The sequence below is a fragment of the Eutrigla gurnardus genome (assembly GCF_963514095.1).
Source record: "Eutrigla gurnardus genome assembly, chromosome: 15".
In the NCBI taxonomy this organism is placed as follows: domain Eukaryota; kingdom Metazoa; phylum Chordata; class Actinopteri; order Perciformes; family Triglidae; genus Eutrigla; species Eutrigla gurnardus.
This window is the reverse complement of record NC_139938.1, coordinates 1,183,988-1,211,840: the sequence shown is the minus strand read 5'-3', so window position 1 is coordinate 1,211,840 and position 27,853 is coordinate 1,183,988. Positions and strand designations below refer to the sequence as shown.

Genomic DNA, 27,853 nt, shown 5'->3' with positions numbered 1-27,853 from the left:
GTTATTTCGTCCCCGAATCCCATTCATAAACACAATATCTAATATCAGTTAACGAGTCGTTTTCCGTTTTTAAAACGAATAACGGGATACGAGTCATTTTTCCGTTTTTCGTTCCTTTATTTTGAAGCGAAAAACGGGAAACGACTCGTTATCCGGCCGCCGTCCAGCTTGCTAACGGAGGATACGCCAACAGCTCTGGCAACCTCGAGTCTGGAGGGGAGGGGGGTGGAGGGGGAGGCGGATACGACTCGCTGCAGTGTTGAGTGTCATACCGTTTTTGGCCACATTCTTACATATGGCGCCTTTAAAGGGGCCCTATTATGAAAAATCGACTTTTCCATGTTTTTCAAACCTAAAAATGGGTCCCTGGGGTGTCAATAAGTCCCCACAGTATCAGAAAAGACCACCATCTCCCTGTTTCACTTTCTCAGTTTGAAAGAAATTCTCCCGATAAAAGAACGGTTTGCAGAATGTCCACTAAATGAAGTCAGCAGCGAATTTTGCTGTGCCTTATATGGGTCATCTCGGCTCATTAGAATCACTCCACCTGTGTGGTCCCGCCCACATAATCCCCATACCTGTTGGCCGTCAGTGTGATGTACATACAAACCAAAATGCCAAAATCAACGGAAAGCGAGTTGGCAGTCCAATTGCTGATATTTACTGGCATCGTCGGAGCATCTACGATGGAAATGTGCGCACATGCGTCCGTAAATGTGTGTTTGTGTGTGCGACGCACTTCACCGACAGGAGCTTTGACAACATGGGTCGCTACAGCTCAGGATATACCTCTAACCTGAGGCTAAAGTTTGGATCCATACCGACAGTCCGAGAGCCAACCACAGGCACAGAAGCGGTAAGTTTCAAAATATTGTGTAATATGCCGTGTTACAGTTTACCGTTGCTTTCTTACCATAACATTGGTGTGTTAGCATTGGCGTGTTGCGCTAAAGTTAGCATTGGCGTGTTGCGTTAAAAGCTTCCATTGTATTGATATTGAGGACCTTTAACAATACGTAGTACTGCGGGGGCTTTTCCAAAGTGAAACACCTCAAACCTGTTAAATAACGCCTAGAGATCAGTTTGCTTGGGAACGTTTTGTAGCTTGAATGCGGCATCAAGAGCAGCTGATCTGTTTGTTTACACAGCGATGCGTAGACGACATCAACAAACGTTTCTTTTTGCACCGATAACGAAGGTATTTTACGAACTATTGGAGCGTCACGACATCAGTTATAGTGAAATAGTTAGTGTTCCACATTTCAGATGTAGTTGTAAACTCTGACTGTCTGTCTGGCTGACTGTCTGCTTACAGAGCAGCAGCTCACATCAGCGTCCCACAGCGACCCACCACAGCTACTGTTGGCAGTCACCTGTCTAGGAGGACTACAGGCTCCTTACCCAAGTAAAGGTGTGTAGCTTGTAGGGGTGTGACGAGATCTCGTACCACGAGATCTCGCAAGATTAATGTCGACGATATTTCTCGTCGCGTTAAAAATCCGTCTCGTGAGATTTGTGAGCTATACATAGCTGAGGTTTTACAGACAGCTGTTACTGACTGGGAGCTTAAAAAACCCAACCACGGCATCGCTTATTGTTACCGACAATGCACGTAATATGGACGTGGCCGTGCGTGTCGCTCGTTTACTCGGGCGGGTGAGACGTGTGACTGCTTTTTTTCATCGTAGTTCAGCGGCTACCGCGGTGAAAATGTCCAAGCAGAAACGGCTACAATTACCATCACACAAGTTAATCACGGGCACGTTGGATATGCTGGCTCGTTACCTTGAGTAGCAAGCTGCCATAGCAGCAGCTCTCACCAGCCCAGAGTTAAGACAAAACTCCCGAAGCATTGATACACTTGACAGCTGCGATGTCAGAGATGCTGAAGATGCTGTAGTTGCAGCATGTTGTTCATGACATACTTGGTCAGGCTCCGTTTGCACTATTTGCACTCTGTATTGACAAAGTAGAACTTTGATTTGGTTTTGCACATATTTACACTTGGGAAAAATAAATATTTTATTTTATTTTAACTTTTATAAATTTTAGTTTCAGTTTAAATTTGTGAAAGAAGAAGTTTATTAAAAGATCATGCTTACATCATGCATGTAAAGAGTTATAATAAAATATTTCAAAATGCATGTGCAACTCTGTTAAATTAAAGTCTGTTAGTCCAGTCATATATTTTGTCATTGTAGTTTTCTTAAAATCTCGTCTCGTCTCGTTCTCGTGAACCCAATATCGTGTCTCGTCTCGTCTCGTGAGCGGAGTGTATCGTCACACCCCTAGTAGCTTGACATGTAGCCTACTGGTCAGGTTTAACAGCAACTACTAGTAGTCGTGCAGATGTGTATTTCTACTATGTTATATGATATGATCATTCCTCCATATAACTCTGTTACAGCTACCCAGGCTACTGTGTCCTGCATGGGCTTTGGTGTTGGCACAGCCATGGTTCCAGACCTGTTTGACATCCACTCCAATAAGGAGACCATCAAAGAGAGCTCGCCTGGACCCGGTAGAGGAGGCGGATACTTTGGAGGGCAGCTCTTCCTTGACTTCAGAAGAGCTTGATATGACCCTGCAGAGTCGGCCACAAATGTGCAGCCTCAACAGACAGTTTGCGAGTTACGAAAATATATTTTATTGCCATACTACCTGTTGTTAATTTTTTTCTGTTTTGTATTGTATGATCAACCTGGAGGAAAAACATTTTAGGAATGCTTCAATAAACTGCTGCAGATTTATGATGTTACTATGACAGATGTTTCTGTTGTTTAGTCCAATCCACTGAGGGGATGCAAAAATAAAGGCCTATCTCTGTAATACAGTTCAGAAACACTACAAACAAAGACGGAACTAACTAAGATTTCTGCCTAACAGTCCGTTTTTTCTCCCCACTGTCACACTGCAATGCTACCTCCTGGGTGATGTTGGGATTTTGAAAATGTATTGCCTCTGAAAATCATGAGCATGTTCTTGTCCTGCGCAATGTGTGAAGTGTCCTGAGATAACTGGGAACTTCAACTGCTGATTAATTTGAGTTTTAATTAAGTCTTTACAGTTATTGTAAAATGTGTCATGGTTAATATTACTGAAGTAACGGTCAGGAAGACTGCATAATATGTTGCATAGAGGGATTTATTTTTATAAAACACAATTGATAAACAAACAACAGCCTGCTGTATTCCTCTTACGTGTAAAGCACCATAACCGTATATTTCATGCGTTTTGGAGAGAGAACATTCAGACGGACAGTTCCAACCAGGATGTCCCACCATGCAAGCCTCTTCCTCCTCCAGCTGCTGCATCCGTCTTCTTACCTAGTGTCAATCATGATAATCGTCATGTTATGTGAATAATAATCTCAACAGACAACTTGGTGTAACAGACAGTAACATTACCTGTGGTGTCTCCATGCAGCAGACATGTTCGGTGTCTGAAGGCCCACTTAGTCACCTAGATGAATATACCGGTAGTACAGAATTTGAGCATTTCAACAACAAATCTTGTTAATATTGTAAATGCAGCTGTTTTTTAATTTTATTTTGAAATACGTGCTTTTATTTTGAAACGTGGAAAAAACGGAAGTAGCGCCTGTTAGCTCCGTAAGATTCACAGAGACCCGGCCTCTAGCGGTGATGTTAACCAGCTAGTTTTTCTTTTTTTATTACTCCACGCTTCGTGTGAGCACTACAACTTTGTGGTTTAAAATGAAGAATAATATTTTTGACTATGAAGATTGCCTCTGGGGAATGACTCTGCCGTTGGTTGAGAAGCAGGCTAAAGTGGTAAGTATTAATCTATCTATTCTGTTTTAGCTACGGTGCTAAACTATGCTATTTCTGTAACAATTGTCATTATTCATGTTGTTTTTATTTGTCTACCTGAGGGGTATTCCATCAAACTCGCTAAGCGCAAAGCCGGGCTAATTTCGATAAGCCTCGCTACCTTTAGCGAGAGTTGCGTTCCATCAACGTGACTTGAGGCACTCTTCGCTAAGTAACCATGGGAATTTATCCGACCAAACTAGCCTGCCCCGGGGCAGGCTAACCATCAGGCTTACTTTAGCGGGGGTATCAGAGAAGTCCGTCTGTCGGAAACAACTGTACCAGCAGAAGGTTCCGCCAAGCCTAGTCCTCGTGATTTCGTCACGTGAAAGACCAAAAATGACCAAAATTACATATATCAAGTACAAACAGACTATATTTTCATCAAGCGTCTAAGAATACATGCTTGCAATTAAAATGTTTTTATTTTGTTTAAGAACGACTGGCCATATCATTGTCTAAAGCTCCCAGTTGGGTGAGTGGTGATGCACCTGCCCTCGAATGTGGGCATTGCAGGTTCACATCCCGGCGGAGACATCTCATGTGTGTTATTTTTTTTTTTGCCTGTATAATTGTCTTTAGATCAGAGAATTAGACCAACATTTTACCTTAACTATGATAAATATGTCATACAATTTCCCCAGAACCCAAATATAAGTTGCAAAAACATGATAGGCATAAAGATGTTATTATTAATAGCATGTTATAGATCCCAATGACAAAGGCATTGCTGCTTGCAATTGTCAGCCACATAAATTCCTTTCAGGTGAGTTCATTAATAAGTTCATTGAATGTGTTCATTGAATTGTTGAGATAAATGAGTTGGTCAATGTAGATGCATTTACTAGGCCTATCTAAAAAAAAGAGAGAGGGAGGGAGAGAGAGAGAGAGAGAGAGAGAGAGAGTGTTCAGGCCAAAGAAAGAAGTTTCACAAAGTTCCATAGTCGGGAATTGAACCGTGGCCGGCCGCGTGCAAAGCCGACGCGTTACCACTACACTATCCTCACGTTCGAGAAATCGTTGTCAGTATTATATTAGAACATGTTACTCTTAACGGTACTTCCGTATTTAATCGCTCGGCAATTCTTGCCCAAGCAGCCTCGCGATTTTTATTTATCACTACAGTATTCCCTTTATTGGTTATGATGGGTTTGTACTCCTCAAACAGTTCCATCAATAATTTTTTCTCTGGTCTTTTCTGCCATTTTCTCTATGATTCGACATTCACGATTCTGGTCTGGCTTCATATCCCGTGAACGGCGTAACACACGACAACGTTAACCTGGCTTGAATTAGCCTCAACAAGGCGCGGCTGAAATGCGTTAATGGAAGGGGTTTAGCCGCAAGTGGAAGTTGGCGTTAGTTCTAACCAGGCTTAACCAGGTAAGCGCCGCTTTAATTAGCGAGTTTGGTGGAATACCCCTCTGAACTTTAGTTCTACGGTGTTAATAAACATCTGTAAAAGGAACCGGAGTCCCGTCTCCAATCAATGGGCGGCATGAATATGGTAACCTGACGGACTTTGCCGACAAGCTGAGGTGTAAACCTCATGTTTGAATTTTGTAACAGTGAGTTTAGCACGTAATGTTGAGATGGAGCACAATCACGTTTATAAAACACAGCACACAGCCTATAATTCAAAATTCAGCACATAATTCTGGAGGACGACATGATACTGACCAAATCCTGTTGCTTGTATATCTTTATATGTGTAGAGGATCAAGTTATTAATCCCGGTAATGTGATGTAAACAAACTGCCCGCATACAGGACGCTGTTTTCATCGGGTTTTCATCCGTTTAAATATAATGTTCCCCATTTGGAAAACTACGGAAGCGCATTGCATTCACTGGATAAAAAAAAAATTAGACGCCTTATCTCGTAATTACGAGAAAAGATCTCGTAATTATGAGATCATGATCTCGTAATTATGAGAAAACATCTCGTAATTATGAGAAAAGATCTCGTAATTATGAGATCAGGATCTCGTAATTATGAGAAAACATCTCGTAATTATGAGATCAGGAATCTCAACGTCTTGAGATGCCTGCGCAGTGTTGACATACTGATATTGATACCATCCTCATTTCCAGAAACCTCAAAATTTCCCAGTGTCTCAAGCCGAGAAGGTGGTAATAGCAGATTAACTGCGATAGCGCCATCATTGCCACTGAGAGAGGACTTCTCTGACAGACGTTTCTTTTTCCTTATCTCTTCTCATAATTACGAGATCCTGATCTCATAATTACGAGATCTTTTCTCGTAATTACGAGATAAGGCGTCTAATTTTTTTTTTATCCAGTGAATGCAATGCGCTTCCGTAGAAAACATACAACTGTGAACTGTCAACAACACGGCACTACTAACGATATTAATTGTTGCCAAAATAGCTCACAGATACGTTACTTATAGAGCGAAGAACGCAGCATTAGCGTCATTGTGGCTAGCGCTAGCTACGCTAACACACATCGGGTTACCGTCCAAAACGTTACACAGACATGTTAACTAACCATTCAGAAACGTCCTGCTGCATCCGCGGCGTAGAACTTCTACTGGAGCTGGTCCTGGTTCTGGGTCGGAGTCCGGTTCGAAGCGGTAAGGCTGGACCGCTGTTTGCTTGTAGCGTAGAACCATAACCATGGCAACAAGGTGGACGCGGACAGCATGGGGCGGAGAAACACAACCACTTCCTCAGTAGGAGCGGGGTCAGGGGTCATCTCGTTAGCATACGGCTACACCCCGACAGAATCACCCGTTTGAAAAAGTGGGTAAAAATAAGAGTATGATCCACTCCAAAGTACATGTTCCGATTGTTTTTCCAGTTGAGTAATCCAAAGACCAGGTTTGGAGACACCAATAACTTATATTAACTAGTTGAAAAATAGCATAATAGGGCCCCTTTAAGTAAATCAATGGACCTTCAGTATCCAATAACATATGGGCATATTTTAGGGGTCTTTCCAAACATTTATACAGCAGTAGAGTGTCGACCTCAGTTCAACACTAGAGATTGGACCATATAGGATTTTATCATGGATCGCAATAAAAAAACACTCACAAGTTGATTGTAGTGAATTTCCATTATCGGGACAATTATTACCGGACTAAAAAATTCATACAAAAAGGCAATGAAGTATAAATCAAGACATACTGTAAATGCCTTTTAGCCTGAGGGCTCAGCTGTAGCCACATAGTGTGAGGGCAGAGGTGAGCACAGTGCAGCCACAGCTAAAATTACATTTTTATTGTTGGACACAGATCTGTATCCAGATCACAGCAGAGATGTCCAAAACTCCTCTGGTAGAAAATAAGAAAACTGCAACACACAGGCTGATAAATGATAAAATGGTTGCCGCTCTTCTACAGTCGCCTCAGAACCTCGCCAAGACCTTTTTTTTTAGTTGCAGGAAAATCAAGTTCATTGTCAAAATGTCTGGTTGATGTTCCACGCATTGGTAGTCAGAATCGATATACTGCCGAGCTCTATAATATGCTGCATGTCTGCTCCTCTGGTTGAAGTTGTACACTCTGCACACATCAGAGAGGTTGTTGTGGGAGTTCGGTCGATGCTTGGACAAAAACTCATTTGAGAGACACAATTATATTGCAATATGCTGACACAGCCACTTGCAAAATGAATAAGCTTCATTCGCAATTTCCGTACAGTGTGTTATGTACAGTAGAAAGGCTACACACACACACACACACACAAACACACACACACGCACACACACACACACACACACACTCACGTGGGCCGAAAACTCAAAAACTGTCACTATAAGCAAACCAGAACCTAATGATCCATCTCTACATCCCTAACACACTCTCTGACAGTTAGCCTTTTATATTATATTTACTGTAGTGCTCACCAGTCACACTACATTTAACTTATCACATTCACTCCAGCATTGAATGAACTGCACTGAAGCCGACTAGATTTACATGATATATAACAAATAAAGTGAGCCCAGTCAACTAAAACCGACACTAGGCACATCTTCCATATGAAGGGGTTCTTAAATGAAATATTATATAAACTTGTTTGCTCTTGGGTGTGATTTCTCATCAATTCTTCCTTCACTGATGCACTTCCCAGTGTGGGTAATTAACATTTACATTTAGGTCATTTAGCAGACGCTTTTGTCCAAAGCGACTTACAATAAGTACATTTGTCAAAAGAAGGAAACAAAGAAACCACAACATATCATTGCAGTTAAATAAGAGCTAAAAATAGAACAAGTGTCAGGTCCTCGTCTGAGTAAAGTAGTAGCTGTTCAGCAAACATACCTTAAGAACAACAGTGCTATGATCAAAGTGCTATAGGTAACGTTTTTTTTTGGGGGGGGGGGGGGGGTGATGGTGGGTCACTATGTAGAGTCGAGGTGAAGTCTGAACAGGTGAAGTCTGAACAGGTGAGTCTTGAACCTTTTTCAGAAGATGGCAAATGACTCTGCTGTCCTGACATTGGTCGGGTAATTTATACTATTAGTAAATTATACTAATCTCACTTAAAAGAGGCACTCCACTGATTTTAAATTCATTTTAATATAATATTCATTTTGTATATTTGAATTGTATAAACTCCCTAAACGTTACAGAGGTGTGATACTAAATCACTGGAGTGCTCCTAACAAAAATAATAAGTGTTGCAATCAGCATTTATTGTCAGTAAAGCACTTTGTGACAAACATGGAAAAGCAATGAATTTGGAAATGAATTTGCTACTTTTAATCAGCAATTACAACATTCATTGAATTTGAACGATTCAATTAAAACATAGCTCATAGTGTTCTGCAGCACTGTAGAGATGTTGCAGTAGCATTGGTAGTGTACACTGGTCAGTGATACCAAACACAGATTTTTCTTTCAAAGGGCCACCTGTATGCAAAAAAATTGTGCGCAGACTTGCAAAGTCATTAAAGCACAGTATGTGGTCCTCTGTGAGAATCTCATAGTTATACAGTATGAAGAGGTGCCAACCAGCCCCTGAAGACAACGCATATAGCTCTTAACCATGGTGTTAGAACTAGAAATATTTTGATTCCATCCTCTAGTTTTACAACTACACTGTTTTTAGTTCACAGAACAGTAAAATTCTGAATATGAGCAGAGAAATTGCAGAAGTATGTCCTTACCTGCAGATGCTGCAGACGAAGCAGTGTGGGTGATATGTCCTCCCCAGGGCGGATACGACCTCCCCAGAGATGTACTGGTCACAGCTATCACACTGGGTCCCGTAGAGTCGCTGGTAGTCCTCCGTACAGATGTACTCACCTGAGTGGTGGAAGAAACCTGAGTGCACCAGATCGCAGCCACACACTGGACACACAGAGGGAAAAATTAATCAGAAACATTATTCCTTAGAAATACAGACAAGAAACTGAACTGTATCTAGATACTGTGTCAGCAGTGATTGAAAGTCTTTCCTCACTAAACAAAGTTGTTCAGGGCAAAACCAAAACAAGGTGAAATATTACATGCATCATGTATTTTGTATTACCTTATAACATATTTCATGTCTACAATTAATTCAATACATATGATCAGTATGTATGACACTATAATTACGATGCTTTAGCTCTCAGGACACAAGCCAGTGTTCATCCACTAATCTTCACCTTCTCCAGTTGCATTAACTTAGTTTAAGACTAGTCTTTGCTTTGCCAGGTTAGCCACCTGTCCCCCTGGCTATGCCTGAGGTGAGAGTTTTGTTGCCATGGCAATAATCTTTTAGGTCAGTAAGCTCACATTAACCATTCCAACTTTTTAATCACTTTTAATTATCCATTACTTTATTAGCTAACTATTACCTAACTACTTCCACGGTTTATCCATTACTTTATTAGCTAACTATTAGCTAACTACTTCAACGGTTTATCCATTACTTTTAGCTAACTACTTCAACTGTTCCATTACTTTAAGATAACTATTAGCTAACTCCTTCAACTGTTTATCCATTACTTTTAGCTTAATATCCATCCATCCATCCATCCATTGTCTTCCGCTTATCCAGGGCCGGGTCGCGGGGGCAGCTGTCTGAGCAGGGACGCCTAGACTTCCCTCTCCCCGGACACTTCCTCTAGCTCCTCCGGGAGGACCCCAAGGCGTTCCCAGGCCAGCCAGGCGACATAGTCCCTCCAGCGTGTCCTGGGTCTTCCTCTGGGTCTCCTCCCGGTGGGGCATGCCTGAAAATTCAGGGTACAGATGCCCGAGCCACCTCAACTGGCTCCTCTCGATGTGGAGGAGCAGCGGCTCTACTCCAAGCTCCTCCCGCGTGACGGAGCTCCTCACCCTGTCTCTAAGCGATTGCTGGCCACCCTGCGGAGGAAGCTCATCTCGGCCGCTTGTATCCGGGATCTTATTCTTTCGGTCACGACCCAGAGTTCATGACCATAGGTGAGGGTAGGAACGTAGATTGACCGGTAAATCGAGAGCTTCCCCTTTTGGCTCAGCTCTCTCTTCACCACGACGGACCGATACAACGACCGCATTACTGGGGCCGCTGCACTGATCCGCCTGTCAATCTCCCGTTCCATCCTTCCCTAATCGTGAACAAGACCCCAAGATACTTAAACTCCTCCACTTGAGGCAGGAACTCTCCCCGACCCAGAGGGAGCAAGCCACCTTTTTCCGGTCGAGAACCATGGCCTCAGATTTGGAGGTGCTGATCCTCATCCCAGCTGCTTCACACTCGGCTGCAAACCGCCCCAGGACATGCTGGAGGTCCTGGCTCGAAGGAGCCGACAAGACCACATCGTCCGCAAAGAGCAGGGATGAAATCCAGTGGCTCCCGATCCAGATCCCCTCCAGCCCATGGCTGCGCCTAGAAATCCTGTCCATGAAAATAATGAACTGAACCAGTGACAAAGGGCAGCCCTGCCGGAGTCCAACATGCACCTGGAACAGGTCTGACTTACTGCTGGCAATGCAAACTAAGCTCCTGCTCCAGTCGTACAGGGACCGTACAGCCCTTAGCAGAGGGCCCCTGACCCCGTACTCCCGAAGTACCTCCCACAGAATGCCACGAGGGACACAGTCGAATGCCTTCTCCAGGTCCACAAAACACATGTGGACTGGTTGGGAAAACTCCCATGAACCCTCGAGCACCCTGCGTTGGGTATAGAGCTGGTCCAGTGTCGGCCGAATTCTCCTCTCCAGTACCCTGGAATAGACTTTCCCAGGGAGGCTGAGGAGTGTGATCCCCCGATAGTTGGAACACACCCTCCGGTCCCCCTTTTTGAATAGAGGGACCACCACCCTGGTCTGCCAGTCCAGAGGCACTGTCCCCGAATGCCACGCGATGTTGCAGAGACGTGTCAACCAAGACAGCCATACAACATCCAGTGACTTGAGGTACTCAGGATGGATCTCATCCACCACCAGTGCCTTGCCACCGGGGAGCTTCTTAACTACCTCGGTGACTTCGGCCCGGGTCATGGGTGGATGAACCTCCGAGTCCTCAGCCTCTGCTTCCTCTATGGAAGACGTGTCAGTGGGATTGAGGAGATCCTCGAAGTATTCCTTCCACCGCCCGACGATATCCCCAGTCGAAGTCAACAGCTCCCCACCTCCACCATAAACAGTGTTGGTGGAGGGCTGCTTCCCCTTCCTGAGGCGCCGGATGGTTTGCCAGAATTTCCTCGAGGCCGACCGGTAGTCCTCCTACATGGCCTCCCCGAACTCTTCCCAGACCCCAACCTTTGCTTCAGTGACCGCCCGCGCTGCAGCACGCTTGGCCTGCCGGTACCTGTCAGCTGCCTCAGGAGTCCCCCAGGCCAACCAGGTTCGGTAGGAGTCCTTCTTCAGCTTGACAGCATCCCTTACTTCCGGGGATTGCCGCCACGACAGGCACCGGAGACCTTACAGCTAAAGCGAACAGCCGCATCCACAATGGAAGCGGAGAACAAGGTCCATTTGGACTCAATGTCCCCAGCCTCCCTCGGGATCTGGTCAAATCTCTCCCGGAGGTGGGAGTTGAAGACCTCCCCGACGGAGGGTTCCACCAGACGTTCCCAGCAGACCCTCACAACACGTTTGGGTCTGCCAAGTCTGTCCAGCTTCCTCCCCCACCAGCGGATCCAACTCACCACCAGGTGGTGATCAGTTGACAGCTCAGCCCCTCTCTTCACCCGACTGTCCAAGACATACGGCCGGAGGTCAGATGACACAACCACAAAGTCGATCATTGACCTCCGGCCTAGGATGTCCTGGTGCCATGTGCACTGATGGACACCCTTATGCTTGAACATGGTGTTCGTTATGGACAAACTGTGACTAGCACAGAAGTCCAATAACAGAACACCACTCGGGTTCAGATCGGGGGGGCCGTTCCTCCCAATCACGCCCCTCCAGGTAACACTGTTGTTACCCACGTGAGCGTTGAAGTCCCCCAGTAGAACAATGGAGTCCCCAGTTGGAGCACTCTCCAGTACCCCTCCCAAGGACTCCAAGAAGGCCGGGTACTCTGCACTGCCGTTTGGCCCGTAGGCCGAAACAACAGTGAGAGACCTATCCCCGACCCGAAGGCGCAGGGAAATGACCCCTCTCGTTCACTGGGGAAAACTCCAACACATGGCGGCCGAGCTGGGAAGCTATGAGCAAGCCCACACCAGCTCGGCGCCTCTCACCACGGGCAACTCCAGGAGTTGGGTTCCAGAGCCCAGACTGTGCGTGGAGGTATCTCTAGCCAGTAGCGCTCTACCTCCCGCACTAGCTCAGGCTCTTTTCCCCCCAGTGAGGTGACATTCCATGTCCCCATGGCTAGAGTCACCATCCGGGGATTGGGTCCCCGGGGCACCCGCCCAGGACAGCCACCCAAAATACACTGCACCCGCCCCTTCTGAACCCTCCTGCGGGTGGTGAGCCTACTGGAGGGCGGGCCCACGTCGCTCCTTCGGGCTGTACCCGGCCGGGTGCCGTGGGCAGAGACCTGCACCTGGTGGCCTTATGATTTTTGTACAGTATTTTTGAATTGTTTTTTAACATCTTTAATGGGTCTAACAACTGTTGGATTTTGTTATTTTCTGCCATGTTATTTTTGGATACAGCTTCTGTGAATTGTTTAGTTTCACCCATTATGCACTGCACATCTTAATCAGATTACATTAATCTTATTTATGAAACAGGTGAAGTCAACCAACTAACTAACTGTTTACAGCAAGCCTGACTTTTAGTTATATTTAAGATAATTTGAGGGAACTGGCAGCCGGATTTGAGGGTGGTTAGCTGTAGACATCGACAGTACTTTGCATGATAATGTGGTGGTCAAGGGGGCGGGGTCGTTGAGAGTGCAATCTATTGTTCTTTCTGACCTCTGAAGGGTTAATACTCTAATCTGGTTATAAGCATTAGACCACCAACCACTTTATCAGTTTGTTTGTTTTACAGTACTTTTTAGATGTTTGTGCATTTGAGAATATGCATTAAACTAGGTGTTGTCTGTAAACCTGATTCTGTAAATATGCATCTGCATGTGTACGGTGTTGCATGCATTTATAGAGTGTTTTGTAATTGATGATTGTCCAGGAAAAGAGGCACGTGAGCATTCCCACTGTGTTTACTATATAAACTGACAGCATGATATATTGCTTTTATTTAGCAAATGCAAAGCCCTCAGCCAAATGATTGCTTCTGGTGCAGCTGTGCTGAGGATGACGAGGCCTCTGCTGAGCTGGTTGGTTAGATTGTTTAAAAAAGAACCTGAACGCTGACTTGCTCCAGCTATCAGAGAGGAGCTCACTCTTTCCTCCAGTCAGATGTGTTTTACAGACTTTACAACAGCCATTTGGAGGCGACAACTGATTTTTCCTCCAGGCATGTCCCTAAAATGAATTCAATCACTCATCCTGTCAGTGACGGTGCCATGCTTTACCCACTCAGAAGAAGGGAGAAGTAAGATGGTGTATGTGCAAACAGAGAAATAAATTACTGGTCACAATTTTTTTTATAAATATGAATAAATAAATAAAATCATGTTGGATGCATCCTCCCTTTCGTCAAGGTATATATCCCTTTTCCACTTTTCTCCATCAGTTCCATTCATCGCCAGCTTCCCGTCCCTTCTGCTCACCAGGGGGAAGGTTCAGCTGCAGTTCGTCAGAGCCACCCAAGTATTTAAATACTTTTCTTCTACATCTGTTAGCAGTGATTTGTAGCCTATTAGATTGAAGTGCTTGGGGTCTGGACACACATGCACACCAATACACAATTGGCAGAGAGATAACAGATAATGATTTCTTCGTTTACTGCCGGCGCCGCCAATCAGTCTAAGGAATGAAGGCAAGAGGCAAAGAAGAACTGATTTCAAAAAGAGTGGATGTAAATGAACAGGGACACAAAAAACTCCTGGAGGCTTCAAACTATAGTTGTTCGATGCAGTCTAAAATGCTGGATCGGGTATCAGCGATTACGCAAGTCTATGCACTGATCTGCATTATCATATCATTATCAGGTCATTTATGCAACACGGGAACAACAACATGTGTCTTTTGCTACCTGATCTCTCACCAGAGATACGAAGGACAGAAACACAGCAGCACACGGACTCGCTCTGCAAGCGCTCACACAAGGACGGACACAAAAGAGCGCCGTGCAGCAGAGCTGATACACCGCTTAATGCTTCAGAGTTTGTCCTTGAAGTCTCTCCTGAAGAAAGAGCTGTCCGTGACCATCTGTATGGCTGCGCGTACACTAATAGTGATAAAACACACTTCACACGGAAACACAAACTTGTCTCAAACCAAAAGTGTTTTTTTTCCTATGTAACGACAAGAGATGCTCTAAGGTCACACATTATGAACACGGCTCAATTTTCTGGTGCAGAAAAGCAGCGGAGAGGATTATTTTAGACCCGAGGCTAAGACGAGACGTGAAGAAAAGAGAAGAAAGGCAAGATGGGAGTCAAGGGACAGATTAGAGGTAGAAGAAAAGAGAAAGCCAAGCGGACAGCAGAGTGAGGGGATGAGGATGTGGTGGAAGAGAGGGGGGGACCCAGGGGAGGTATCAATGAGCCGATTGATCTGTCCATCCAGCGCACGTCTGCCCTCCTGTCACCGTCTTCCCTCATCTATACGCATCATCAACACGGGATGGATTTCCTCGCTGCAGCCCCTCTGCATTTGCATGAGTGTGATGCGTATGGACGGATGGATCAAAGAGGATGAGAGGGGAGGGAGAAGGGAAAGTATAACCAGCCATCAGTCTAACTGATGGAGTGGTCTAAACAGTACAAATATGCCCCAATGTGGATTTTTCTACATTGTTTGCACTGGTAGAGAATGGGCATTTCAGCAGTTAAACATTAATCCGTCAAAGTCAGGAGTCACAACGAAATATCTTCACACCCGGCAGGACGTAGACACAATATTCCACACTGGCATCATTGGTTTGACAACAAGGGCAAATTTATGAATGTGTTGCACATTCTAAAAGATTTTATGAGAACAGAAAGAAATTATTTGCAAAGTTTCATTTTCTCAAGAGTGATCAGCCTTGAGAACTACATTGATATGCATTCTGTGCTTTGTTCTTTTCAATCTAACAGACATTTTAGGGGTTCAATTAAAAGGGTAAATTCTAAACATCCAGGGCCCTAGTTTCGTAGACCAGGAGTAGTCAGCGCATAGCGCACCTGCGCCACGCCGACGGGGTGTGTCCGCCTGGACTTTGCAAGTTTTGTGCACCGCGCAGGCTCCCGTCACTCCCACCCGCGCAAGTGGGAAAGAGGGAGGAGAGGAAGGCGTGAGTGGGAGACGAGGAGGAGACGAGGCGTGGACTGGGATTAATACAGCCGATTCAGATCTTCACCAATCAAATGAGCTCCTCTCCTCTCCTTTAATGCGTTAGGGGAGGTTCAGTGCAAGTTTCGTCACTTGACAACCCAATGACAGAAGCAGCGCCGCCGCTCCCACCACGCGCTGTGCGTGCGTATAGTCATAATAATTATAATGCCGATATTATATCACTATAGGAATTGTAGGCACATTTTAAGCATGTCTATCACAAAACAGGGTCAGGGCGCACAGCAGTAGACATAGTGGAGAACCCGGTGCCTGCACGAGCCGGCCGGGCCATTCATCATCATCATCACCATCTTCATCATCTGCGCTCCACAGCTGCACCGGATTCCCCGTCCAACACCAGAACGGCGGGACACCGGGACCTCGCATGCCGCTTAGACCAGCTGCAGCCCCAACTCCGGTTCCAGCTCGTGGCAAAGTTTCGCGTTTCCACGGACACAACAGGCTGCCGAGGCGCGAGACCAGCACGAGCTGCTGTATTTTTTTTTAAATATTTTTTCAGGCATAGACGCATTTTATTAGCAGTGGATGGATATGAAAAACAGGAGAGAGAAAGGGAGATGTTTTGGTCTGAGAGGTCCAGGTTTCAGCTGTGTTAATTCAGTCAGGCTGAGTTTCCGTTACGCGTGCCATCCGCCTTTGATCTGACGTCAGATGTGACGGGACAATCTATATAGATATAAATTCACGTGTTGATTCAATTAGTTGCATTAAATAGTGTTTGTTGTGATTATTTATTGCATTTAAATGTGCCTGGAACTGTGGAAACCTGTCTGTGAGGTCTTGGTGACGTGTGCGCACTGCGCGCCGGTCAGCCAAACTGCCACTCCGCCAGCTGTAATTCGCCTTGCACCAAGAGTAGACCAGGTTGGAGCTGGTGAGCTTACGGCGCAGTCTTGGCTAGGCTTTTTGCCACGAAACTTCCGCTGCGCCAAGCTGAATCTGTGACGCCTCCCCCTGCTGCGCCGCCACACCCATCTTGGCGCAGGCGATCCACCAAACTGCCAAAATGACCGTGTGCAAGGCTGCGGCTGGTCGAAACTTGCATTACGCCGGCTCCGCCACCCTGCGCTGCGCCCCGAAACTAGGGCCCCCAGTGTGATGCGTGGAGCATAATACCAGGGCTGGTATTATAGTTACTTTATGAACAATTTGACAATTTAAAGCTGCTGCAGATGTCATGGTGGTTTGGACAAATGATGGTGAGATGATCAAATTGATTTTGCTACATGTACAGTACACCATATCACACACACTAACACACTGGGTTGCCCTCTCATCTATCTCACTCTCACTTCCATCTACCCCAAATCTCCTGTTTACCAAACAAAGAAGCATTTTAACGGTCACAACTCCAAACAAAGCATATGAGACAGAGGAGCGACAGAGCGAACAGAAAAATAATGAGACGCCTGTGGACTAGGAGCTGACAATTTGATTCTTGTCCACCTCATCAGCTGATGTCTGCTCTGCCCGCGGCCCATTAGCTAAAAGTCATTAAGCTTACTCTGCAGGATCAATTGTCCATAATAATAAAAAACTTGAATATCAAAAGGGAAATCACTTCAGTCAATAAGTGTAGCTTGTGTCCTATCGGAGGGAATGAGTGCTTCAACAACCAGTCAATTAGACAATCAATTATTCAACAAAAAAATAATAATCAAAGCCATTATTTCAGCTCAGGTTGTGTTTAAGATCAACCACGAGGCACCACATCAAATAGAAAATCCTCCTCGTTGGTGCATTCTGGCGATGCTGCTGTCAGATCAAACAGAGAGAAATGGGGTTGTCTTGCTCGCTGTGGGACTGTGTGGGTCCCGGTCTGGGAAAGGAGGCTGTCTGGTTGGAGTCTACGGGCTGAAAACCTGCTGACTGTGCTGCTAAGCTAGCAGCTGACTCCAGGACTCTATTTGTGCGTTCTGTCCCACCTGCTCGAACATGCAAAGACACACAAATACTCACGCATGCGTGTGTGTGTGTGTGTGTGTGTGTGTGTGTGTGTGTGTGTGTGTGTGTGTGTGTGCAAATTTGTATTCACACTTTAATTAAGGGCTCAGAGAAAGGGGAAATGGCTTTTGTTTTTTCATTTTCATTCTGTTTTTAGTTTTTGGACATGCACTGATTGTTCCCACTGGACTTCCAGAGGCGTGTGTGGCAGTGGCTGCTGGGATATTTAGACAAAACTATAACGCCTTAATGTTTCAAAGATAAAAAATCTCCCTCCCTTCTGTTCCCTGTGAAGATATCATCACGTGTCACCTTTTGTTTCTGGTGATAGTGGCATCCAATTACTGATGCTTCTGTGTCACTGATTTCTTTTTTTCTCTTCTTTTTTTCGGATATAAAACAGTTTGTGATGGATGTTGATCCTGGCGAAGTTATATCTCAGCTTTTATTTCAGTGATGCCATCATTGATTGAGTCGTGCTGGTTCCTTCTTGTCTGAGTGCTGGCAATGATTTAATATTTAATTATGCAAATTGATGTGGGTGGAATCCACACATGGAAACACAGGCATTATTAGTCCAAGAAGAATAAATGAAAACAAGATATACGTGTGTGTGTGTGTGTGTGCGTTTGTGTGTGTGTGTGTGTGTGTGTCCGTCCACATGTGTGCATGTGAGGTGTCAATGTGCACTAAATATATGGATGCATGCTTGTGTGTAGGTGTGTGTTTTGTTTTACCTTGGCAGGTGAAGCAGTGAATGTGGAAGTGTGTGTTTTTGACGCGCACCACCTCCCCACGACACACCTCCCCACATCGCTCACACACGATGGGTGAAGTCCCGCGGCTAGAGAGAGGAGAGCTGCTGCTGCTGTTGTTGTTTCCTCCATACAGACCCGACTGGTACTGAACTGAGGAGACGATCAAAAACATGTCATTTTCAAAGCCCTTCCTTTTGTCTTCCTTTCCAACTGAATACATCTGATCAAAGTCATAAAAAAACGTTCATTTTTCCCCACAGGCAATGCTTGTTACAGGAACATGTTAAACACAATATAGTGAATCAGAAAACAAGAAATCACATCCAATCAAACATTAGCAGACACGTTTGATATCTATCTGGCCTTCAGATGACTTTAATGCCACATAAAGCGCTACGGCCACAAACACACACGATAACACAAACATGCTCACACACACCACGGCAGCTTTAGAGGACGAAGAAGAAGGCTTAGTGAGTGACTTTGTAGTGGCTCCTGGAAAGTGTTACTCTGCCGAGGAGATCAGTGCGACTTACAACCGCTCATTAGAAGGTGGTGGCTTAACAGACAGAAAGAGACACACTAAATAACTGAGACATCCCAAACTGCTGTTGGCCTCCTAGATGTCAGGAAATATACATTTATTCATATGCTACAGGTTTGCATTATTGATGTGTTGTTATAACTACATTTTACAGAATGTATATCTAATTATACCTAATTATGTCTACACTTACTTTCCATTCACTTCTATATTCAGTACTTTTTACTCTTCGTCAACAGCACACTTACATTTACACACACACACACACACACACACAGTTAAGTGTCTCTGTCAGGACACTAGTGAATTAAGTTAGTGGCAGCATATTCGATCGATACCGATTTGCATTTCCTGTAACAATCAACTGACCTCTATCTGGTGAGCCACAACAACTCAACTCAACTGTATTCTACTCAATTCAATTACATTACGGTTAATGCTGCTGCCTCTCAAAGTATTATGCAATTGCAGCACACGCACACACAAACACACACACACACACACACTCAAGACACACGCAAGACAAAGTTGTGGCTCTATAAATGTTTTCAGCAGAGAGAAAGAGAAAAAAGGTAAAAGTGGGATAAAAATGTTTCCTAACAAATTGTATCGGCAGGTTGTGTTTGTGAGTTTGTGTGTGTGTGTGTGTGTGTCTATGTTTGTGTGTGTGTGTGTGTGTGTGTGTGTGTGTGTGCGCGTGCACACAGAAGCTGCCATCTGGCTCTGTAGCCAGATGGCAGCACAAGGCCTGAAACTACAGACATAGAAAGCCACCTGTGCGTTTGTGCACGCGTGCGAATGAAGGAGAGTGTTCTTTTTGTGTGGGTTTGTTATTATTAGAAAGGTTTAAATGATGCATGTTCTGGTTTGTGTAATTGATGATGGTGACACAATGTTCAGATGTTGTGTGTGTATTATATGTGTGTTGATACAGCAGACAGGTATAATGTCCTGTGCACCTATTATCCTTTTCTCTTGTGACCCCCAAAATAAAGCTGTCATCTCGCGACCCCTCATCACATTACAGGTTTCACTCTGACGTGCTTCTTCAACCAAAAAGTTTCATTTTGTAAAATGATTCAATAACTCCTGATTAAAATCACTGATTAGAAAAAACTGCAGAACCACATTTCTTCTGTTTCACACATCTTTTAAATCATGACCCCCTCAGAAATAATAATTGATTTAATGTCTCTCTGGAGTGGCGTCAATGTCTGCACTGTTTGACAACCCATATTTATTCTGACCTTTGACCTTGTGTATAAACAGTTTGCACAAAAAGTGATGAGGTCTCCCTCAGAGAAACAAACCGCTCAGCCTCTTCTATGTTTTTTGTTTCCTGTGGGAGATTTTGGGGTTTCAGTCCCTCAGCTGGGGTCCATTTGCTACATGGTCATAATCACATCCGGGTGCAGCGCCCTGGGGCCCTTATAGAGGTTAATTCCTCCCTGAGGTGACAGCTGTAGAACCGAGGCGCCGCTCAGAGTGCGAGTAGCTGCTTGACCTTCTTATGCTGGAAGGCACCGTGTTGTGGCATGTCTGCAGAGCCGCTTTGCTCTTTGTTTTCTCTTGGAAGATAGATTTGGGGGGATTTAGTGGTTCCACGTTAATAAAAAAGCAGCTTTGTGTGGCTCTATGTTTAGACATTTTAATATGTGCCTGGCAGTGTAGTCCAAAGATATGCAGCTTTGTTTTCCAGCTATCAAAGAGCAGCGGGGCTTCTTTCTTTTCTCTGAAATATCTGTCACAGCCTCTTGACTGTCTACTTGTCTACTGATGATTGCTAAGTACCGATTTCTCTCTCTCTCTCGCTCTCTCTCACACTCACACACACGCACGCAAAACAAATCGTTGGATGAGCAATTTTACAAATGAAAATGCATAAATAAATCAAATGATGGCTGTATTGGGTGGGTTCCTTGACTGGGCATTTCTCCAGTGGGACTCATGGTTCGTTATCAGAACAAGACAAATCCATATCATTCAACATTGCTTACAACCATGAAGGTGATGAAAATACTGATGGATGCTGTCAATTATCAATACACAGTGTCAGCCTCTGTCTATAACTTGGTTGACGGGAGAGCCAGCTAATGACGTGATGAAATACAGCGTCAATAAGTGAGTCGGTGATCAATAAACTCAGTGAAGGGCTGTTTATGTCTACTTCAGTTAAACACTCCCAGGACAGGTTATTGATCACACGCACACGCGCACACACACACCCACACACACACACACACACACACACACACACACACACACACACACACACACAGGTTGCTCACCATTAGTCGGTCCACTCATGATGTGAAGTGGACGCCTTCTCTCCGTGTGTATCTGCCGGTGAATCAAGCCTCCAGCAGCGGGACAGAAGCTCCAGATATGACCGAGCTCTCCCGTCAACTCTCCGTGTCCCTGTCCGACTTAAACCTCTCCCTCCTCCCTCCCTCCCTCTCTCTGTCTCAGTCTGACGAGGAGGGCTTTCCCTGCTCCTCCCGGCTACCGGATTATCCCCTACCTCTCCACCCGGAGTAGAGGCGGCCGCTGGAGGATTTGAATACAAAGGGACGGTGCCGTCCTCCTCCCCTTCACGGCTTCAGCCCCCCCAGCGGACCCCCGCGGTCCTCCGGTGCGGCGCAGAGGCGTCCATCCCTCCCCTGAACAGTCGCTGCGCTCCCGCGGACGCGTGTGGAGGCTGGAATGCTGCATGCCGAGTTTCTCAGGATTTTCCACCGACCGGCGAGCGTCTCTCACCGGGCAGGGCGAGCTCCTCTCGCGGTGCGAGGGCGCCGCCTAGCGTCGTAATTCCGAACGAAAAACACCTGACCACTGAAGGAGCAGGCATGTGGTTCTGGTGCGACCCCGAACCGGTCTACGGGAGAAACTAGATTACAGACTATTTCAAGTTTTTAATGCCAGGTATAGAAGCTAAAAGTTAAAAAATTAAAGCCAAACTAAGAAGCCAAGCAGATCTGAGTGAAACTAAACCTAACAACGTAAAAGGAGATGGCAGCTCGAGATAGGCTCCTGTGTTGGAGTGTTTTTCAATCGCTAACAAGCACTTACCCATATTTCAGATACTTTTTCTAAACTCTTAACACAGACTCACACCTACAAAACACAATTGGCCAAATGGATAATTTTCTTCTCAAAAACACATTTTGTTAAATATATACTAACTCTTCATTTTAAAATAGAACACATCTTTCTCTGCACACACTTACTTTACCAAAACACTGGAAATCTGACTCAAAATGAAATTATTCTGTCAAAGAATAACACTTGTTTTTACTTCACCAGGTTTCAAAATACTAGCTATTGTTGACATTATAAAAACTGCATGGACTTTTATGTTTCGGTTTTACAGGTATTTGCATGCAAAACATGCAATCCACCGTTTTACACTACATTTCTTGGTTGGGAACTGTATGTCTACATGTAATGTTCACAATCAAAAGCATTCCAGTAAAAAGCAAATCAGTTTTTTTCCTTTACTTTTTACTACAGGAGATACAGTAGAAATACTGTTTATAGTATGATAGAACAGAACAAGTTTTACAGTATTGCTTACATTGTTCAAAATATCCATGAAACACACAAGAGCATTCTGAACAAAAAAACAACAGCAAAAAGCCCAGATAAAAAGTTTGTCTTTTTCTGTTTCTGTTTCCGAAAACATCACTCCTCAAAGTCCTCCTTTCACTGTATAAGTGTCAGTGTAATAGAAAAAATAGCCCCTGCCACTGAGTCTAAGCCAGACTGGAATCATCTGTGGTTGGCCCAATTTAGCCAACATAAATCAGCTGTGTGTCAATTATTCAATTGTTTGTTTATTATCAGCTGAGATATATTGTTTTTGAACTGATATCATTGCAGAAGCAGAGGTTTTTATACTGTATCTAAGGTTTGGAATATTGTTTTTGCTATTGTGGGATGTTGTGTGTTAACATTCGTAAATAATACAAAAACAATCCATAATTTTGTTGGGAGGTATAGCTTGTCTGTTAAGAAAATGTAAGCATTGTGGAAATGTGTTCACTGACTGTGAAAATTGTGTGAAAACGACATGAAATGTGTGAATGGTATGGCCACAGAAGACTGATGCTGTGCTTATTGTGTTTAGAGTTTTGAAAATGTGACAACTGGTTGGACAAACGCTTGTTAGTGACTGAAAAAAACTGTAATAGCAACATCACTGTATTGACTATGGAAGCCCATTTCTGCCACTGTCAGAAAAAAAGAGAAACTAATGATGACTGCGTATCTGAAAATAGTAAGAAACTTTATCAAAAATAATGACTTGGTATTTTTATAATCTGAAATAAAATTACATAGTATCTCAAAACAATGATGTAGTATCTCAGAATAATGACAAAATATCTCAGAATATTGACTTAGTATCTGAAAATAATGAGTATCTCAGACTAATGACATACCATAGACAGATAATAAGTCAATATTTTGAGATACTATGTCACTATTCTGAGATCTCATTTTTTTGAGAATGTTTCTCTTTTCTTTCTGACAGTGGCAGAAATAGGCTCCCAGAATTGTGACATGAGCCTGACAAAAAAAGACTGGATGTAAGTAGGCAGCAGAAGTTGCTTTCATGTGCAGCTCCTCAGCGTTTTTTAATAACCACCAGATGGATTGTGATTGGCTGCTGCAGGTCCCCAGATCCACCAGTCAATAGCAAGAGGAGGAGGACCAGGAGCTGAGGCCCACGGAGCCTGAGGAGCAGGACACATTAACATGTTTTATCACATTCACCCGTTGAGTAAAATGTTCATATCTGGGGTTGATTGCTGGTGACTCTCTACTGGGATTTTATATAATACGTGTTTGTAATTTGGTGTTTTGTCAGTCCTATGTGGCATCCATCTAATATTCCTGTAATATTCCAATCAGGAAAGTGTCTCAATGGCTCTCACTTGTCCATCAATATGGAACACTTAAATCCAATATGGTATCATAGCGTGTCACTTTAATAATCACATAATAACCCTACAGTGAAATTACACAAGCAGATGTCTCCTGGAAATCAGAGTATCAAGACTTCATTGCTGATGGAATATTTGTTGAGTGGCTGTTTCATTATTAACGGTCCATGGCTGAGTTCATCTGTTAGACTAGAATAGGCACCATATCAGCACAACAATGAAGGTGTTTAGCAGTGCAAAATGAACCATGGACTTTTTGAGTGCCCCTAGTTTGCAGATGGTAATCCGGCCTAGTCACGGTCAGTGAAGCCTGTATCTAAATGACAGCGAGACCAGAGAGACTTGTTGATAGTTACAAATCCAAACTGAGCCGTACAACTTTTCCAGAATAACATTTGTGGGTATTTCCCTTCTACATTTAGTCTGTCATTATCATCAGTTACGTCTCTTTCACATTACAACGGGGATACGAGTCAACAAGTCGCTGTAAATCATATTCAGTTAGAAACTATATCCTCTGTAATGGTTAAGGACATCAAATAAAAACCAAGGCTGCAGGCAAAATTTCTCTCAAAACTGTTTCAGTTTTTATTATAAAGCAACGTTTGTTGATAGTGACTTGTAACAACAATGCAATGGGTCAAATGCAAAAGTGTTTAGTGGAGGCTCCTATCCAAGTTGTACATTGTAACATCTGTCCGTCTGTCTGTCTGATTGATCCCAGGTTTATGGACAGCTGTATGAATACAACATTATTGAATAGACCTCTGTCTGGCAAAATTAAACAATTATCTGTAGCTACAAAGAGACACCAAAGGGTGGCAGTACAAGTTAAGATACTATTCTCAGAAACCCTCCTGAAGGGTGTTGAGGTGTTTTATTGAGTGAAATCCACATTATAATCAAAATAGAACTGGAAAGTGTCCATCCAGGCTGATTCAGATGCCTTCTTGTTAATGTATAGTGGTGTCACTGGTTGTAGAAATGAAGGATTTTGTGTCATTGTCATCCTTTGGAATATCTACAATCAATAGTCATTAAACTGTGGTACGTGAGGAATTAAAATGATGATGAACATTTTTATATAAAAAAAATAACAATATCAAGTCATAACAATAGCCCCATCTTTATAAATGGCATCATTCCTTTTTGTTTAAAAAATAAATTCCACTTTGAACCCTGACCTGAGATTTGTTCTTTTTGGATCCAAAAGCCTCCAAAGCAAAAACGTGTTTATCCGTTACCTCTCAGTCCGTCCTGGCTCCCGTTCATGCAAATTAAAACAATGTGCAGGATACTTCCTGCAAACGCCGGCAAGCTAATGACGCTTCCTAAAGCCTCCTGCACAAACAGGGGAACATTTGAACACTTCATCTTCAATCTTCAATAATGAAAAGGCAGAGTACAATTGTGGAATATTTCTGAATCTGCAATTTATTGAACACACGGATATGATTCTTGTAAGAATTAACACCAGCTTAAATGCTTTACAGATTACGCACAAATCATTATGTGCGTTCAGAGTCACAGGTCTTGGCCAATAGTAAGTCGACGGAGGGTCAGAAAACAATATGTCTCCTTATCACATCCAGTTTTTGTGTCTGTGGGGTTGTTCAGATGTGATTGATGACCTATTGTCAGGTCTGTCTGCCTATTAAAACACATTTGGGACACAGTGGGAGTGTGTGTGTGTGCGTGTGTGCGTGCGTGTGTGTGTGTGTGTGAGTACCTTGTAAAACTGCAGCCATCTTTTCTGTGATTAAGTAAGATGGTGGTATATATAAAACAGAGTTTGACACCACACGGTACGGGGGGTGGAGGAGCGTATGGAAAAACCAAAGATAAAACAAACACACATGGTGCCTGAGAGAAGAGTAGGTAGTCATTTCCTCATGGACAGGAAGTAACAGAATTAATGGGAAATGTGGCACAGCACAAGCCTATAAATACCTCTGCAGTGAGATCGAGAGGGAAATAATATCTGGCTCTTTATGGAGACAATGCAGATGAGAGCAACGAGCTTGAACCCAAACAGTATAGTTTCCAAATGATGAGTTAAAAATCACAGAAGGTCTAAGGGGAAATGCAAAGTAAGGTGAAAATGTTGTGGTTTTGTAAATATCAGCGAGTGCTTTCACATTACATGAGACTTATACAAAGGGCAAAAAAAGTTCCATTCAGGTCTAATCCATAGGGAAAATGTGTTGTGAAAAAGTATGCAGGCTTCCTCTGGTCCAGCTTAAAAAAAAGAAGAAGTCTGAAGAAGAAGAACTGTTATTATACTATCGGAAAACTTTAAAGAGATCTTTAAAGACTCTCTATATGTTTTTCAAAGCATTAAAGGTCATATTGATAACATTTTTATTTAGACGAATAATCAAAAAAATAATACATCCACAGAGCTTTTAGAAAGGTGCAGAATCAAAGTATCACTTCTCGTTTTTGAATGTGAATTAATCATTTTAAAAAATGTTGTCGGCCCGTAATTAATGTGTTGTTCTCTGTGTAGATGTGTGATGTGTGGCTGCGGCTAGCAAGGCTTGTGAGCCAATAGAATAACAGCATTGGTATCACATGGTATCTCTGTAGTCAGGGGTCAAAACTCTTTGGGGTTGCCAGTTAGTGTGGAAAAAACAGAAAAATGGCTGAGTTTGACATAAGCGGGCAGCATTTCGGTACCAGTCCCAAGTGCTAAGTGACAAAAGACCAGAGTGAACGTTGGTTCAGCGTTTGATTGTCGGAGTCAGGTGAAGGAGTTTCAAGGACTGAAAAGCCGAGGTGGCCACTTTTCTTCTTAACTGGTAAGATATCGTTAAAGCTAGCTTTTAGACCAACACTGGTAACCCGTTGAGGCCGCATGCTGTAATGTGACGTGGATGCAATGGAAGGGGGGAGTGCGACATCTAGTGGCTGGATGTTATCAATGCTGTCAATAGCACCTTTAATATACATACAAGAATACAACAACTACTTTCTATGTAAAGGGGCGTGACCAATGGTGAGGTCGAGCAGGAGTAGCGCCCCTCCGGATCCCCTCAGACAAACTGGTCCTCGTAACACTGTTTACTCTGTCGGCACTGTTGCCGTTGTTTGCACTGTTAGCGCTGTTAGCTACATCCACTGCTAGCTATTACATATACTGTGAATTTAAGACAAAAAAACAGTGCAAAAGTCTATTTAGCTTCAATTTCAAGTGTATTTAAAGCCATTTATTGATAAAAGCCTGAGGACACAAACATGAGAGAGGATCTCGCAGTCTGTAGATACAGTCACATCAGACTCTCCTCCCACTTGGAGACAAATATTCTGTCCTGGTCTAAGTAGCAAAGGTTCTGGTACATGTGTTTGTGTGTTTGTCAGTCAGGAAATGGGACAAGGTGAAGGTGAGGTCACTGTCCGTGTGTGTGTGTGTGTGTGTGTGTGTGTGTGTGTGTGTGTGTGTGTGTGTGTGTGTGTGTAACCACTGATTTGCCTCCGTCTGCCATGATTACAGGGTCATACGAGAGATCTTTATATGTCAGTGTCCTGTTCTTAAGAGTGAGATTTATTGTTGATAAATCAAAATCCAGAGCTCAAAGGTCACAGTACATGCCCCACAAACTTAAGATTTATGACTGTAAGAGATGAAAGTATGGCTGATAAATCAAAAACATATTCTTGTACTTTCTCTAAAGAAAAGATAAACCACACCTCAGATCGACAATATAGATACAATACTTTACCCCAAAATACATCACATGATTCCTGAAACGGGAATTTGTAGTTTCATCTCTCCCACAAACCTCTGGGTAAAATCCCCTCAGGGTTTTCTCCCAGTGTTTTCATCATCATATCAGATGGTGATTATCGCCACCATCATCCAGCCAAGCCACATGTTTTGTGTTATTATATACTGATGGTGTCATCTTTCACAGTGGAAGACTTAAAATAATCTCAGTGATAACAATGTGAGGATAACACACAGTCTTTATCTGCAAAGACACAGGGATACATCATTCAGAACAGCCGAGAGCTGAACTTCTCACAAC

General features: G+C 43.7%; 2 protein-coding genes and 1 long non-coding RNA gene across 9 annotated transcripts in view; 1 reads left to right on the top strand and 2 right to left on the bottom strand.

Moving 5' to 3' along the window:
* Positions 1 to 21,573, bottom strand: part of LOC311025380 (actin-binding LIM protein 3-like) — a 60,517-nt gene extending 38,944 nt beyond the window's left edge. For 5 of the 6 annotated variants that reach the window (XM_084028237.1, XM_084028235.1, XM_084028233.1 and 2 more), the window contains exons 1-3: positions 21,171 to 21,573; positions 18,318 to 18,488; positions 8,971 to 9,154 (exon numbers count right to left, since the gene is read on the bottom strand). In XM_084028237.1, coding sequence (XP_083884363.1) covers positions 8,971 to 9,154; positions 18,318 to 18,488; positions 21,171 to 21,189 — 374 coding nt within the window. In that variant the 5' untranslated portion in view covers positions 21,190 to 21,573. The remainder of the gene's footprint in view (positions 1 to 8,970; positions 9,155 to 18,317; positions 18,489 to 21,170) is intronic. The other variant, XM_084028234.1, reaches the window with a different exon arrangement.
* LOC311025390 (uncharacterized protein) lies at positions 368 to 3,135 on the top strand. 2 transcript variants are annotated; one of them, XR_014598369.1, is made up of 3 exons: positions 368 to 856; positions 1,316 to 1,411; positions 2,408 to 3,135. XR_014598369.1 is itself a non-coding variant. In XM_084028251.1 (3 exons), exons 1-3 carry the CDS (start codon positions 482 to 484, stop codon positions 2,575 to 2,577), a joined length of 636 nt encoding a protein of 211 aa, XP_083884377.1. In that variant the 5' UTR covers positions 368 to 481; the 3' UTR covers positions 2,578 to 3,135. The 2 variants fall into 2 exon arrangements, 1 of the variants encoding a protein (XP_083884377.1); XM_084028251.1 differs by having other exon boundaries at positions 1,321 to 1,411.
* On the bottom strand, positions 3,141 to 6,730 carry LOC311025392. Its single transcript, XR_014598370.1, has 3 exons — positions 6,343 to 6,730; positions 3,408 to 3,462; positions 3,141 to 3,326 (listed from the first exon to the last, which is right to left on the bottom strand). It is a non-coding gene; the product is annotated as an uncharacterized lncRNA (long non-coding RNA).
* Positions 21,574 to 27,853: the final 6,280 nt, after the last annotated feature.

What these genes read in the sequence shown, in the direction of transcription:
- LOC311025390 (XM_084028251.1), top strand. Translation starts at nt 482, where the DNA reads ATGAAGTCAGCAGCGAATTTTGCTGTGCCTTATATGGGTCATCTCGGC. An exon ending in CAACCACAGGCACAGAAGCG is followed by an intron (nt 857 to 1,320) that starts GTAAGTTTCAAA and finishes CTTACAGAGCAG; the next exon opens with CAGCTCACATCAGCGTCCCA. An exon ending in GGCTCCTTACCCAAGTAAAG is followed by an intron (nt 1,412 to 2,407) that starts GTGTGTAGCTTG and finishes ACTCTGTTACAG; the next exon opens with CTACCCAGGCTACTGTGTCC.